General features: G+C 40.8%; 1 protein-coding gene and 1 pseudogene across 2 annotated transcripts in view; one reads left to right on the top strand and one right to left on the bottom strand.

Annotated features, from left to right (window-relative positions):
* Positions 1-16,541, bottom strand: part of ITPR2 (inositol 1,4,5-trisphosphate receptor type 2) — a 508,158-nt gene that overhangs the window by 453,931 nt on the left and 37,686 nt on the right. For both annotated transcript variants that reach the window (XM_043561419.1, XM_043561418.1), the window contains exon 2: positions 8,487-8,557. In XM_043561419.1, the coding sequence (XP_043417354.1) occupies positions 8,487-8,557 (71 nt within the window). The remainder of the gene's footprint in view (positions 1-8,486; positions 8,558-16,541) is intronic.
* LOC122472172 lies at positions 1,819-2,126 on the top strand (annotated as a pseudogene).

Here is a 16,541-nt window from a genome sequence, read left to right on the forward strand (position 1 = left end):
AACTTAAATTTAGAGTAGAATTTAAGACTATAACAAAATAGGGGTGCTTGAGTGGTTCAGCTGGTTAAGCATCCGACTTTGGCTCAGGTCATGGTCTTGCGGTCAAGCCTGCATCAGGCTCTGTGCTGACAGCTCAGAGCCTGGAGCCTGCTTCGGATTCCGTGTCTCCCTCTCTCTCTGCCCTTACCCCGCTCGGACTCTTTCTTTCTCTATCTCTCAAAAATGAATAAATTGTAAAAAAAAAAAAAAAAAAAAAAAAAAAAAAGACAACAGGTCTACACATTGCTTTACATATTTTATGTAAAGTTTTTATTTATTTATTTTGAGAGAGTGCACAAGTTGGGGAGGGACAGAGAGAGAGAATCCCAAGCAGGTTCCACACTGTCAGTGCAGAGTCAAATGCAGGACTTGAACTCCAGAACCATGAGATCATGACCTGAGCCAAAACCAAGAGTTAGGGGCTTAACCGACTGAGCTATCCAGATGCTGCACATGGTTTTATTTTAAAACAACTCATCAGCCAGCAATTTTGTTGCACACTGGGCAGCGTGAAGACCCCAAAACAAGCATCTGAAATTATATTGCTTTTAAGAATTATAATTTTTTTTAGAACTTCATTCATTAATTCAACGAAAATTCATTCGGCACTGACAATATGCAAAGCACTGTTCTTGATCTTGGCAATTCCCGAGAATGCAAGGCTAACATAGTATTTACCCTCATACAGTTTATAGTCTAACTGCGGGTCTTTCAAGTAAGGAAACAGGTGCAACTTCCGAGCAGGCACAAGTGATGTGACCGTCTTCAGGCCCAAGCTCACTGACAACTGCAGTGGACAGTTCCCAGCATGCCAGCAGCCTCCAACCTCGAACCCCTCCATCTCCTTTCTGAGAGCTTTCCCTGATACTTGGAGACCTTGCTCAGCTTCAAAGAGGAGCAGCCCAGAAGTGTGCTGTGGAAGAGGGCCAACCCGTAACCCACAGAGGATAAAAGTTGGCCCCAGACTTTCTGTCCATGGGTAGGAGATTCTGAGGCATGGTCCCCATGGAGTCTCAGAGGACCCCAGAAGCACTGAGCTCCGGTTGCCACAGTGGTGGACATTCATGAACAATTTGTTGCCTTTTCTTTCTTTAGGCTCACTCTCCCCCACTCCATTATCCGTGCTTCAAGAGATCACCTCCCAAACTGACTACCTCCATCCACGCCTTCCAAGGTCTGATTTGTAGGGACGCTGACATACACATTCCTAATCTACTTCTCAGAGATATTCAAAAATACTGGAATAACACATGGATCACACATTTACCTTGAACCAACTTAACGAATTTCCAGGTATCATAAGCCTGGGAGTTTGAATAAATAATTTGGATAAGAGTTAAGATCAGAGAGAGAGAGAGAGAGAGAGAGAGAGAGAGAGTCAGAATGAGCGGCAGGCTAGAATAATGAGCCAATCAATGCTAATAAGATGAAATGTAACAGATTCTCTGCTTGGTACCAAAGTACCAATTATACAGCACAGGAGGAGGAAAATGAGGATTAGAGATGCAAATGAAAACACATCAGGAATCTAGGTTGACTAACAGCTGGAGGTGAGTTAGGGATCCTGCCCAGGACTCTTGGGCCACAAGCACAGTATCCCAAAATAAGAGTCGCATAATACTGCACCCAAATGTACTACATTCTCTTCTTTCTACAACCACCAAGAATTACACTGACCGGGGGTTGCAGCACCTCTGGCAGTGGCCAGGCCGCTGGGCTTCTTGAACTCTGGGCACGGGCAGCCAGCAGGCACCTGCGCACGCCAGTCTCACCACCAGGATGCCCAAGAGGGAGGTCAGCTCCGACAAGGGGGCGGGAAGGAGGAGCCCAAGAGGAGGTGGGCGAGGTTGTCAGCTCAACCTGCTCCTACAAAAGTGGAAGCGAAGCCGAAAAAGGCGGCAGCGGGGAAAGGATAAATCTTCAGACAATAAGTGCAAACAAAGGGGAAAGGGGGAGCAAAGGGAAAACAGGCTGAAGGGGCTCACCAAGACACGAAAGAAGACTTGCCTGCAGAAAACAGAGAAACTGAAAACGAGGAGAGTGCAGCCTCTGAGGAAGCAGGAGAGAGAGAAGCCAAGTCTGATTAATATCATATCCCAGGTCTTATCGGTGTTCACTGTCTCCCTTCTTGTACAACCCAGAGGAATATTTTTATCAGTTATTTTGTAAATACAACTTTTTTAGTAGCTCTAGAAACATTTTTAAGAAGGAGGAGATCCCACCTCATCCCATTTTTTTAAGTGTAAATGCTTTTTTTGAAGAGGTGAAATCACTTGCCGGGTGTTTATTTTTTGGTACAACCAGAAAATAGTGGGGTTGTACAACCAGAAAATAGAAAATACGGGAGGCTGTGATCGTCTTAGGTGCCAGCTTAACATTCCACATATGGGGTAGTTTTTATATCCTATAATACCAAACATACTAAAAGGCAATTTAGAGTCGGTCGTGCGTTTAATGTCTTGAACATTTTAATAGCTCTTTTTTTTTTTTCAACGTTTTTTATTTATTTTTGGGACAGAGAGAGACAGAGCATGAACGGGGGAGGGGCAGAGAGAGAGGGAGACACAGAATCGAAAACAGGCTCCAGGCTCCGAGCCATCAGCCCAGAGCCTGACGCGGGGCTCGAACTCACAGACCGCAAGATCGTGACCTGGCTGAAGTCAGACGCTTAACCGACTGCGCCACCCAGGCGCCCCTGTCTTGAACATTTTAAATTACTTGTATTCCCATGTTGTTTTTGGTAGAATTGTTTCCTTGATCTTAGCTCTCTCCTGTCAGAATTTTGTGCATTCTGTAACATCTTGGTGGTGGTAGTCCAATTTCCTAGCAACTTTGTTAATATGTTGTGCAAGATTGAACATTGAGTATGTAGTATATATGATATTAAATTGTGAATCAAGGGGGCTTAACAATGCAACAGCATTTCAACATTTGAAGATATTGGTACTTGATGTACTGCTAAGGAAAATCTGCCTCCAAATTTTAAGCTGGAAGGTCACTGGAATAACTTTTGGAAAAGAATCACAACTACATGATTTTTTAGATTTTTGGTACATACATTAAGCATTGTGTACAAATTGAATCATCTGTACTGATCCTCAGAACAACCAATAAAAACTCACTTATGAAAGAAAAAAAAAAAAAGAATTACACCGACAAATAGAAGCCCAACCAGAAAACGAACAAGACAGTATAATGAAAACTGGAGAAATGACTGAAGACTTTGTGACTGGCCACAGGCGAAAGATTTTTTAAAAATTAAGCCTGCAGGAGGAAAAATCTGCAGAAACATGATCATTCTAAACAAATATTTAAAAGGGCTGTTCTGTGGAAGAGGAATTAGATTTAATCTGTGTGGCTTTTTAGAACCAACAACTAAAACTTATAGGAGGGCATAGTTCAGTACACGGTATGGTATAGTGATTCAAAACAAACAGCTCTGGAATCAGTGACATTAAGACAGCAGCATAACTTCTTTGTACTTGACTCTGTCAACTGCAAAACTGGGAAGAGCAACAATTTCCACTTTATAGGGTTATTGTAATTACCACATAATCATGCATAGGAAGCCCCAAGCACAGCGTAGCATGGTTTAAATGCTCACCCAATGTTATTTCAAATCTGAAATTGTTTCAGTCATCATCAAGTAATTACACTAACCCTAATTCTGAAGAAATCCAACACAGCAATCGTTAAACTGGCTCACACTGGTGAATCACTGTGTTACGCAAGGCTGACATGGTCAACTACACAAAAATCCAAAGATACTTCCTTGCAAGATGGCTTTCTCACTTAAGCACTTGTGTGTGTAACCTCCATGACTGGAGGCAAAAGGTGACAGTCCCAGCCTTCAAAGAGACTTCCTTGAATTATGTGAAGAAAAGGAATTGAGTTGAAGAAATAATCTTGTCGATCTTCTCCCAAGTCCCTGACTTTTCACTACCTACGTTAGTGTTGCACAACAGAGCAGATTTCTCTATTTTAGCTCTAATTCCGGAAGCATTCTGACTGCTTCAGAATGACTTTGTGCTTGCTAGATGTGTCCACTTGATAGGCATGGTAGATTATGAAACAGTCACATGTCAAATGAGCACAGATCTCAAGAGCTGAAAATTGCAAGACCAAGTGGGCCAAGGCCAACCCTGGGGAGTATCTAATCAACCAGAAGAAGGGGCCATCTTCTCTTCCCTCAGTCCCTCTGGGGAAGGGGGTGGCTTCCTGGGTTCTCTATTACTTCTTTTTTTTTTCAATTTTTTTAATGTTTATTTATCTTTGAGAGAGAGAGAGGGAGAATGTGAGCGAGAGGGGGTGGGGAGCAGTGAGCGGGAGACACAGAATCCAAAGCAGGCTCCAGGCTCTGAGCTGTCAGCACAGAGCCTGATGCAGGGCTCAAAGTCACAGACCATGGAATCATGACCTGAGGTGAAGTCAGACACTTAACCGACTGAGCCACCCAGGCACCCCTCTATTACTTCTATATTTTATCACCCTGATGGTAATAAAAGGACACACAGCCTCTTTTGCCTTGATTTATATTAGCTTCTCCTTCCAAAATAAAATGTACATGTATCAGTAGAGCAAAGACTTTAAGAAAAATCCACATCAGAGAAGAGCTTTCTACAGAGTAGGGGTTAGGGGTAGGGACAGAAGTATATAAAAGAACTAGGAAAAAAAAAAAAAAAAGGAAAACCAAAAGAATATAAATTCAACAAAAATAACTGCCATAATTTAGTATAAAGGAGGATTAAATTGTATATCAAAAAACCAGGACCAGTGATCAAACATGTTGATATTTTGTGTCCCTGATATGTTGCAAGAAGGGCAGTGAAGCTCAGTGGTATTCTTCTCAAACTTGACGCCAGTCTAATCATGACAAAAACATTAGGCAGACCCCAAATGAGGGACATTCTACAAAATACCTGGCCAGCATTCTTCAAAAGTATCAAGGTCATGAAAAATGAGGAAAGACAGAAAATGTCACAGACCAGATTAGATTAAAGAGCATGATAACTAAATACCCTGTGGGATCTTGAATGCAATCACGAATGAGGAGAGGAAAGTAGCCAAAAAACTCGTGAAATCCAAAGGAAGTCTCAAATTTAGTCAATAATAATGTACAAATAGTAATTTCTTAGCATAACCAAATGCACCCTGGTGATGTAAGATGCTAACCTAAAGGGAAACTGGGTGAAAAGGAACTCTCTATGCTGCTTTTACAACTCCTCTGTACTTCTGAATTTATTCCAAAGTTTAAAGTTTATCTTTTAAGAAAATAGACAATATTTGACCATGAAAGGAATTTTGCACTCACAAGAGAAAGCCACTGTGCTTCTGTTAGTATTAGTCTGATTGTGTGGTGTACTGAAAAATAGCTATCAATCGGGTTTTAAATAGCCCTTGGGAAGTTATTTGCTAAAATTCAGCTTCCTCTGTTCATATGTGAGGCAATGTGACATAGTCAAAAGAATATTTCATTGTATAATTGTGTGTATTGGAGAGAATCATTTTAACCTTTTTGGAACTTTGCCTCCTCATTCCAAACACTGGGGGAGTTGCAGTAGATTAACTTCTAATTGCCTAGAAGCTCTAAAACCATATGATTCACTTGAACAAATAACAGACTGTGAAAAACAAAAATCTTTCCAAATTAATTTGAGAATATCATTTGTGTGGCTGAGGCGAGAGGAACTGAGGTGTAGCGGAACTGTGATATGCTATTGTTTCTTCGCCTTATCTAAAAAGTAACAATAAGGGAGGGTGCTCTGGAAACTTGGCAGAGGAGTCTGGAAATGCAGGGGTGGTGATGCTGGGCGGCAAATCTATGAAAAAGCGATGGTTTTTAAAGCCAGAGGGCACAGGGAAATACACCACAGGCAGAGAACAGTGAAATGCAAGAGTTGTAAGAGGACAAGTTATGCCGAAAAACATGACATCTGGGACAACAAGGCCTACTTGTGGCTTCTGAGTAGTCTGGAGACCAAGGCAGAGGCAAGCCCAACTCGGAATTCTCCTCCACGGCTCTGCCATGACAGAGTTCCAAGAATCATTGGAAAAGAGTCAGAGCTTTAAGATAAAAGGAAACCCTAAATCCCCAATAAAAAAAAAAGGGGGGCCCTCCTTCTCCAATGATGAATGGAATAAGATAGAAAATAAGAGCAAACTAGTAAGGACAATGACCTAAAGTATCAGATTACGGGAAAAGCCAGCCTTCCAGGGGCGGGCTAGAGCACCTGAGTGATTCATACTTTGAGCCAGCGCCCGCTGAATAATGACACCAAGCATCTGTATATAATTACCTACCGGGTACAGAGTGTTACTATGGTGTTCCTTCACATACACTAAAATAATCTTAATGCTTTAAAGCAATTCACTTCACTGGGAAAAAGGAAAAGAAAAAAAAGGTGGCCACAAACCCTGAAGGTTATCTGTGAAAGAGGAATCCCCCACCCCCTTACCAACAGAGGAGTAAGACTATCCAATCTCGTGGCAGTGAAGTGTGGAGCAGTCCCAGGAGCCAAGTTTTGTCACTTGGCCCCAGGGAGAGTTTGGGTGTCTCATCCAAAAGCATCTAATGGCTATTTTTTGGATGTCTAGTATGGGCAAATGTCTGGAAAACACAAAAAGAAAAGAGTAGAATCCTGTCCCTAAAGAGGTTACAATCTAAGAGCAGAGTCAAATACGTTAAAAGGAAATACATGATGCCTTTCTATTATAAGTTAGCTCTCATTTCTGTAATGATTTAAAACACTTTACATTTATTCTCTGGAAAGATTTAGGCCTCAGAAAGCTCTGTGTGGTGGGCATTGTTCTTGTTATTACCCACCCCTGCTCCCATCAGCCAATGACAAATGTCCTTTGAGGCTCAAAGCGGTTAGGTGACCTACTTACAATGACACAGCCAGTGAGCAGTACAGTCAAAACCTGAACCCCATGCTTTTTCCTGTTACAAACACAGATTTCTTGTCCCAGTTTGCCCTGAAAATTTTTCTTTTTATCTTTAATGTGCTACCACTCTACTCACCTGACACACTGCTGACTCTCCTTCAGCGTAGTTTTATCATGAGTCCATCCTCAGTGAGGACGGTGGAGAGAACACCTCCGCTGCCCAGAGCTAGGGGAGGGTCCCTAGTACGTAGTTTTATGGTGCTTCCAATGGGCAGTGTATCTTCCACAGCCTGTTTTATGTTAATATCTCCACATAGAGAAAAATCTGGATTTCTTATTCAAAGTGACCAATTTAACTCAAAAATTATCTATTGTTTTTGTCACTCTCTCCACAACATTCTGAGCTTAACGTTTATTTATTTTTGAGAGAGATACAAAGTGCAAACAGGGGAGGGGCAGAGAGAGAGGGAGACACAGAATCTGAAGCAGGCTCCGGGCTCTGAACTGTCAGCCCAGAGCCCAACACGGGGCTCGAACCCATGAACCATGAGATCACGACCTGAGCCAAAGTGGGATGCTCAACCAACTGAGCCACCCAGGTGCCCCCCACAACATTCTGAGTTTGGATAAAATGAAATATATATTCTTATAATGAGACTTGGATGGAAAGTGTCTATCACAAGGAGTGAAACAAGGGAAATACCTGTCAAATGTTAAACACATCCTTCCCCAGCGTAGGAAGCAGCACACCCTGACTTGGGTCTGGGGATCTGGGGAATCCCTTCCACTCTCTCTCTCTCCAGATTTTTATCCCCTATGAAAGCTGCTTTTCACCATTATGAGAAGGAATGCTTACACAGTGTGTTCAAAGTGAGTGGTCCTTCAAAGTTATTTTATTATTGTAAGTACACACAAACTATGAAGTTGATTTGAGAAGCTTGTAATTATTGGTTTTGGTTTGTCTATGATTCTCTGCAGATTCCATTAATCCTTCCCTCATAACAGTCAAGTTACAATTGGTCTCCTATTATGACCAATGTCTCAGTTGATATATTACCAAGCTAACACAAAAATTATACTTAGAAAGGAGTTCTAAGACAATCATGAGTTATTACATGCCATCCAAAGTGACATTTTAAAAGCTGAGCTAACAAATCACTGTCACCCAGCTATAGACTTTACAAAGCTACACTGAAGAGTTGATCATGAAACGCTAACATTTACAGCATGTCTCACAAATAAATATTCGGCTGTATTTATTGGTTTGAAAAGTAGCCTTTCAGAGTTAATTACCAAGATTTCCTTTCAACAGATAAACTACTGTCCAGCAAAACAAAAATTGAAACTCTTCTTCCAATGTAAATCCTTCTACGTATAAAAGAAGAGAAACAATGAAGAAATTTTTGAAAAAATTTTCAGTGGACATATTTATATATGACAGTTTCACATTAAATAAAGTTTTAGCATGATTTATTTTAAGACAAAAAAATGATCCCATGCCCTTTGGCCACATAATCAAAATATATTTTTATAAATATATATATCTTAAATATGTTTCTTACCTCTGAATTTCTTGGGAGGGTTGGCAAGGTCTCCCGCCTCCGGGTGCACCACACATCTGTCATCCACTAACCTAGAAGAAAAGCGTGTTTACATCGTTAACATCGTCATGTTCATACAGCACAGACTGCATGTGGCCATTGTATAAATATTTACAAAGAGTTTTAATACCATTTTCCACCATGAAGGTTTTTTACAATCATAAATTTATAAAAAGATTTAGGCCTTGCCGGCCTTATTCCTTACCATACAGACTGCTTCTAGAAGAGACCTTGATACATACTAGGTACTCAATGAATATTAACCAAATGAATAAATCATCTTTGTAGTTACAAAATCATACTTAATGCCTATTAAAATATTTATGAGAAGCCAACTTCTAGGACAATACCAAGAGAAAGAAGCTCTCAGGCACAGGACTTGAAAGCCAGGAGACGTGAACCTCCTGATCAAAGAGAATTATCTAACTATCAAAGCTTCTTCACGAACGTTCATTTTCTTCATTGACTAAGTGGTAGGAATAACTGGATTTTTTCCAGGATATTGTGAGAATGCATGTAATTTACTAAATTTATGAATTCATTTCAAAGTAGGTGACCAAGTTGCAACAAACAAAAAACCATTATAACCAGAATCACTACTTTGCATCACCTCCAGCACAGAGTAAACCCCAATTTGTGACTCGTGTCCCCTTGACTTAGGATGATTAACCAAATCAAAATGAAACTTTTGGTTCCTGATTTATCTGGTTACCAAAAGCAGACACTTCCTAAATCACCAGATTGTTCTATGGCATCCAATTTCCACAAAACAAAATGCCAATTTGGTCAAGCAATATGGTTCTTTGATATTTCTTTCTTTAAATAATATACTTCATTCACACTGGTATACTAACATGTGGTTTTACAAGAGCTGCCAAGCATGCAAGATATTCCTTTTAAAAGTCTTTAAAACTGTTTTTCTTAGAAACAGGAAGTCACATTGGGTCAAGAGAAAGCAAACCCAAACCTTCACAGTATCCAAGTTCAGCCTATAACACTAAATATGAAAGGCTCATAGAGTCCTGAGAATGTCACAACATAATATTTAAGTTTTTTTAATGCTGTGAATTAAAGGTCAGCTTTTCTAATTACTTAAGACATGTTAAGAATTCAAAACATAATGATCAAAACAACCATAATCTTATCTAGAACACATAAAAGTTCTATGAAAAACAGCATTGACATTCTACTCATTCTTTGTGCACACCCGATTCCCCAGATATATAGGCTTCCACTATAATGCCCACTAAGAGTCCCCATCTGCATTCATTAATCATCAAGAGGAATGGGAAAAACTGAAGCTATAAATCAGATCACAGTGCATTTACATAAACACTATGCCTATCCATTACATGATAGCCCAGATTAAAACATAATAATTACGAATGATTTCAGTTCTAAGAATTGGCCCTGTTCCTTATATACAAACATCTGTGAAAATCACAAAATCATTTCATCATACAGACTTAAATAACTGCAAGTGAGAATGGAAGAAAGGGAAGGACAGGATAGGAATGGGGGGAAAAGCAAGGAAGTGTGAATCTGTTACAAAGCCATATACAATCATTGATGCTAAAAGTTACACAGGATTTTAATGGTAGTTATTGGCAAAACTTCTTCATTACCCCCCAACAGCCTCTTCTTAAGTTATCTCCAAGGTCAGAGTATTCATCATTTACCATCTTTCTGATAGTATTAATATCACAAAGGTGTTTTACATGGAGGGGAAATAGCATCCTGGCTTTCCCATTACCATACTTTTCATCACATTTTCATTAAACTGCTTGCTTAATTGTCTGGATCTTCTAATAAATCGCAACTTCATGAAGTCAGGAACTGAATCCATCTTGTTTACTAGTATATCTTTGGCAACTTTGGGAATGAGTTACAGTAGATACTAAATATTTGTTATATGAATAAATGAGTCGATGAATAAATGAGACTTACTTCCCAAATAACTTTCCCTTTTTAGTCCCAGTTCTTTCTTCTGGAATGATGTAGACTAAGTTTTCTTATTCTGGGATGAATGAAACTATTTCTCTCTAATTCTTTTCCGTAGGGATATTTATCAAGGAGATCAATATCCTTTCATACACCTCAACTGTCAACATGCCCCTTACACATGAACCTAGAAACTACCCACATGAGTCCAGATGTGTTCTCCAACGAATCCTCCCTAGAGGACCCTTCCCCACTTCTCTCTAATACTAAGCTTACAGTTAGTTATGTGTCCTAAAATCCTGGCAGCTTCCATGGCAGACAGGCCCACCTTTGACTCTCATTGGGTTTATAGCTAACCAACAATTCCAGGTCCTTTCCGTGTGTGTACTATCAGTACAGGTAGTCCCTCCCACCCACCACTGGGGCAGTTAACTTTTACAACCTAAGACAGGAATTTACAACTGAATAGGGATAAATACAAAGATCAACCTTTGGCCTCTGAGCAGAAATTATCTAAAAACCATCCATTCCATCCTTAGCTAGTTCATTTAAGAGACCCTGCCATGATCAGTGCCCATTTTAATCACTCACACACAGTATTTTCTAAATTTGACTAATTGGCTGGATTGTGTGTGGAGTTAAATCATCATCATCTTCATCATCATAATACAACAACATAATACAACAACAAGTTTCTTTGGTCCAGATCTACAGAACCAAATTTCTGGGGATCAGGACGAAGAATCTATACTTTTAAAAAAATCTCTCAGGGCATCTGGGTGGCCCAGTCAGTTAAGCGTCTGACTCTTGTTTCTACTCAGGCCACGATCTCACGGTTTGTGAGTTCAAGACCCACAGTGGGCTCTGTGCTGATGCTGACAGCAGAGCTTGCTTGAGATTCTCTCTCTCCTCCCTCTCTGCTCCTCCCCCCACCCAACTCTTTAGTTCTCGCTCTCAAAATAAATGAATAAACTTAAAAAAAAAACTCTCACCTTCCTTAAATGGATCAGGAGTACCTATTCTTCACTCTCATAGTAGTCTAGGCTACCCTCCGTCAATAAAACTTATCACACTCCATCATAATTTTTTACTTATATATATGTCTCTAATGCTATAAATTATAAGTCCCAAGAGAGTCGGTCCATCTGTTTTGCTCACCATAATATGCCCAACTTTAAGCATTAGACCTCAAATGTGAAAGGTGCTAAATAATTATTAATTGAGTAGATGACTGGATGACTTTTTGAATCACCGAATAAGTCAATGACGTTATTTTTGGTATGTCAAATTTAACTGGAACCAACAAACAGTTGCCTAAAAGTAGATGTAAGGAAGGGTGGGAAACATTTCCCATCCAGATGTGTTTCTGAAAATTATCAAAAATACCAAATCCTGAAAAGGGCCAAGATAGCCTGTTCTGAATAACTATATCTCATATAGCCCCTTCCAACCCAATATATCAGTGTACTTTTCAGTGGGCTGTATTAATTCTCCTCATGTCCAAATCAGGCAATTACAGAGCTAGTCCAAAATGCTCAACCTGGAGGATAAGTTGAAGATGGCGGCTTAGGAGGACGCTGGGCTCACCGCACGTCCTGTTGATCACTTAGATTCCATCTACACCTGCCTAAATAACCCAGAAAACCGCCAGAGGATTAGCAGAAAGGAGTCGCCGGAGGCAAACGCAGACAAGAGGCCCACGGAAGAGGGTAGGAAGGGCGGCGAGGCGATGCGCGCTCCACGGACTGGCGGGAGGGAGCCGGGGCGAAGGGGCGGCTCGCCGGCCAAGCAGAGCCCCCGAGTCGGGCTTGCAAAAGCGGAGGGGCCGGGCGGACTGTGTTCCCACAACAAGCGCAACTTAGCGTCTGGGAGGTCATAAGTTAACAGCTCTGCTAGGAAAGCGGGAAGGCTGGAGGACAAAGGGAGGGAGAGCTGCTGAGCCCCCTGACAACAGAGCTCAGTTTGGTGGGGAACAAAGGCGCTCGCCAGCGCCATCTCCCCCGCCCATCCCCCAGCCAAAATCCCAAAGAGAACCAGTTCCTGCCAGGGAACTTGCTCGCTCCGCGCAAACACCCAACTCTGCGCTTCGCGGGGCCAAACCTCCAGCAGCGGATCTGACTCCCTCCCGCTGCCACAGGGCCCCTCCTGAAGTGGATCACCTAAGGAGAAGCGATCTAAGCCTGCCCCTCCTGCCCCCGTGCACCTCGCCTACCCACCCCAGCTAATACGCCAGATCCCCAGCATCACAAGCCTGGCAGTGTGCAAGTAGCCCAGACGAGCCACACCACCCCACAGTGAATCCCGCCCCTAGGAGAGGGGAAGAGAAGGCACACACCAGTCTGACTATGGCCCCAGCGGTGGGCTGGGGGCAGACATCAGGTCTGACTGCGGCCCCGCCCACCAACTCCAGTTATACACCACAGCACAGGGGAAGTGCCCTGCAGGTTCTCACCATGCCAGGGACTATCCAAAATGACCAAGCGGAAGAATTCCCCTCAGAAGAATCTCCAGGAAATAACAACAGCTAATGAGCTGATCAAAAAGGATTTAAATAATATAACAGAAAGTGAATTTAGAATAATAGTCATAAAATTAATCGCTGGGCTTGAAAACAGTATACAGGACAGCAGAGAATCTCTTGCTACAGAGATCAAGGGACTAAGGAACAGTCACGAGGAGCTGAAAAACGCTTTAAACGAAATGCATAACAAAATGGAAACCACCACGGCTCGGATGGAAGAGGCAGAGGAGAGAATAGGTGAACTAGAAGATAAAGTTATGGAAAAAGAGGAAGCTGAGAAAAAGAGAGATAAAAAAATCCAGGAGTATGAGGGGAAAATTAGAGAACTAAGTGATACACTAAAAAGAAATAATATATGCATAATTGGTATCCCAGAGGAGGAAGAGAGAGGGAAAGGTGCTGAAGGGGTACTTGAAGAAATCATAGCTGAGAACTTCCCTGAACTGGGGAAGGAAAAAGGCATTGAAATCCAAGAGGCACAGAGAACTCCCTTCAGACGTAACTTGAATCGATCTTCTGCACGACATATCATAGTGAAACTGGCAAAATACAAGGATAAAGAGAAAATTCTGAAAGCAGCAAGGGGTAAACGTGCCCTCACATATAAAGGGAGACCTATAAGACTCGTGACTGATCTCTCTTTTGAAACTTGGCAGGCCAGAAAGAATTGGCACGAGATTTTCAGGGTGCTAGACAGAAAAAATATGCAGCCGAGAATCCTTTATCCAGCAAGTCTGTCATTTAGAATAGAAGGAGAGATAAAGGTCTTCCCAAACAAACAAAAACTGAACGAATTTGTCACCACTAAACCAGCCCTACAAGAGATCCTAAGGGGGACCCTGTGAGACAAAGTCCCAGAGACATCACTACAAGCATAAAACATACAGACATCACAATGACTCTAAACCCGTATCTTTCTATAATAACACTGAATGTAAATGGATTAAATGCACCAACCAAAAGACATAGGGTATCAGAATGGATAAAAAAACAAGACCCATCTATTTGCTGTCTACAAGAGACTCATTTTAGACCTGAGGACACCTTTAGATTGAGAGTGAGGGGATGGAGAACTATTTATCATGCGACTGGAAGCCAAAAGAAAGCTGGAGTAGCCATACTTATATCAGACAAACTAGATATTTAAATTAAATATCTATTAAATTAAATTTAATTTAATTAAAGGCTGTAACAAGAGATGAAGAAGGACATTATATAATAGTTACAGGGTCTATCCATCAGGAAGAGCTAACAATTATAAATGTCTATGCGCGGTATACCGGAGCCCCCAAATATATAAAACAATTACTCATAAACATAAGCAACCTTATTGATAAGAATGTGGTCATTGCAGGGGACTTTAACACCCCACTTACAGAAATGGATAGATCATCTAGACACAAGGTCAATAAAGAAACAAGGGCCCTGAATGAGACATTGGATCAGATGGACTTGACAGATATATTTAGAACTCTGCATCCCAAAGCAACAGAATATACTTTCTTCTCGAGTGCACATGGAACATTCTCCAAGATAGATCATATACTGGGTCACAAAACAGCCCTTCATAAGTTTACAAGAATTGAAATTATACCATGCATACTTTCAGACCACAATGCTATGAAGCTTGAAATCAACCACAGAAAAAAGTCTGGAAAACCTCCAAAAGCATGGAGGCTAAAGAACACCCTACTAAACAATGAGTGGGTCAACCAGGCAATTAGAGAAGAAATTAAAAAATATATGGAAACAAACGAAAATGAAAATACAACAATCCAAACGCTTTGGGACGCAGCAAAGGCAGTCCTGAGAGGAAAATACATTGCCATCCAGGCCTATCTCAAGAAACAAGAAAAATCCCAAATACAAAATCTAACAGCACACCTAAAGGAAGTAGAAGCAGAACAGCAAAGGCAGCCTAAGCCCAGCAGAAGAAGAGAAATAATAAAGATCAGAGCAGAAATAAACAATATAGAATCTAAAAAAACTGTAGAGCAGATCAACGAAACCAAGAGTTGGTTTTTTGAAAAAATAAACAAAATTGACAAACCTCTAGCCAGGCTTCTCAAAAAGAAAAGGGAGATGACCCAAATAGATAAAATCATGAATGAAAATGGAATTATTACAACCAATCCCTCAGAGATACAAACAATTATCAGGGAATACTATGAAAAATTATATGCCAACAAACTGGACAACCTGGAAGAAATGGACCAATTCCTGAACACCCACACTCTTCCAAAACTCAATCAGGAGGAAATAGAAAGCTTGAACAGACCCATAACCAGCGAAGAAATTGAATCGGTTATCAAAAATCTCCCAACAAATAAGAGTCCAGGACCAGATGGCTTCCCAGGGGAGTTCTACCAGACGTTTAAAGCAGAGATAATACCTATCCTTCTCAAGCTATTCCAAGAAATAGAAAGGGAAGGAAAACTTCCAGACTCATTCTATGAAGCCAGGATTACTTTGATTCCTAAACCAGACAGAGACCCAGTAAAAAAAGAGAACTACAGGCCAATATCCCTGATGAATATGGATGAAAAAATTCTCAATAAGATACTAGCAAATCGAATTCAACGGCATATAAAAAGAATTATTCACCATGATCAAGTGGGATTCATTCCTGGGATGCAGGGCTGGTTCAACATTCGCAAATCAATCAACGTGATACATCACATTAACAAAAAAAAAAGAGAAGAACCATATGATCCTGTCAATCGATGCAGAAAAGGCCTTTGACAAAATCCAGCACCCTTTCTTAATAAAAACCCTTGAGAAAGTCGGGATAGAAGGAACATACTTAAAGATCATAAAAGCCATTTATGAAAAGCCCACAGCTAACATCATCCTCAACGGGGAAAAACTGAGAGCTTTTTCCCTGAGATCAGGAACACGACAGGGATGCCCACTCTCACCGCTGCTGTTTAACATAGTGCTGGAAGTTCTAGCATCAGCAATCAGACAACAAAAGGAAATCAAAGGCATCAAAATTGGCAAAGATGAAGTCAAGCTTTCGCTTTTTGCAGATGACATGATATTATACATGGAAAATCCGATAGACTCCACCAAAAGTCTGCTAGAACTGATACAGGAATTCAGCAAAGTTGCAGGATACAAAATCAATGTACAGAAATCAGTTGCATTCTTATACACTAACAATGAAGCAACAGAAAGACAAATAAAGAAACTGATCCCATTCACAATTGCACCAAGCAGCATAAAATACCTAGGAATAAATCTAACCAAAGATGTAAAGGATCTGTATGCTGAAAACTATAGAAAGCTTATCAAGGAAATTGAAGAAGATTTAAAGAAATGGAAAGACATTCCCTGCTCATGGATTGGAAAAATAAATATTGTCAAAATGTCAATACTACTCAAAGCTATCTACACATTCAATGCAATCCCAATCAAAATTGCACCAGCATTCTTCTCGAAACTAGAACAAGCCATCCTAAAATTCATATGGAACCACAAAAGGCCCCGAATAGCCAAAGGAATTTTGAAGAAGAAGACCAAAGCAGGAGGCATCACAATCCCAGACTTTAGCC

Source organism: Prionailurus bengalensis, chromosome B4, assembly GCF_016509475.1.
Source record: "Prionailurus bengalensis isolate Pbe53 chromosome B4, Fcat_Pben_1.1_paternal_pri, whole genome shotgun sequence".
Classification (NCBI taxonomy): domain Eukaryota; kingdom Metazoa; phylum Chordata; class Mammalia; order Carnivora; family Felidae; genus Prionailurus; species Prionailurus bengalensis.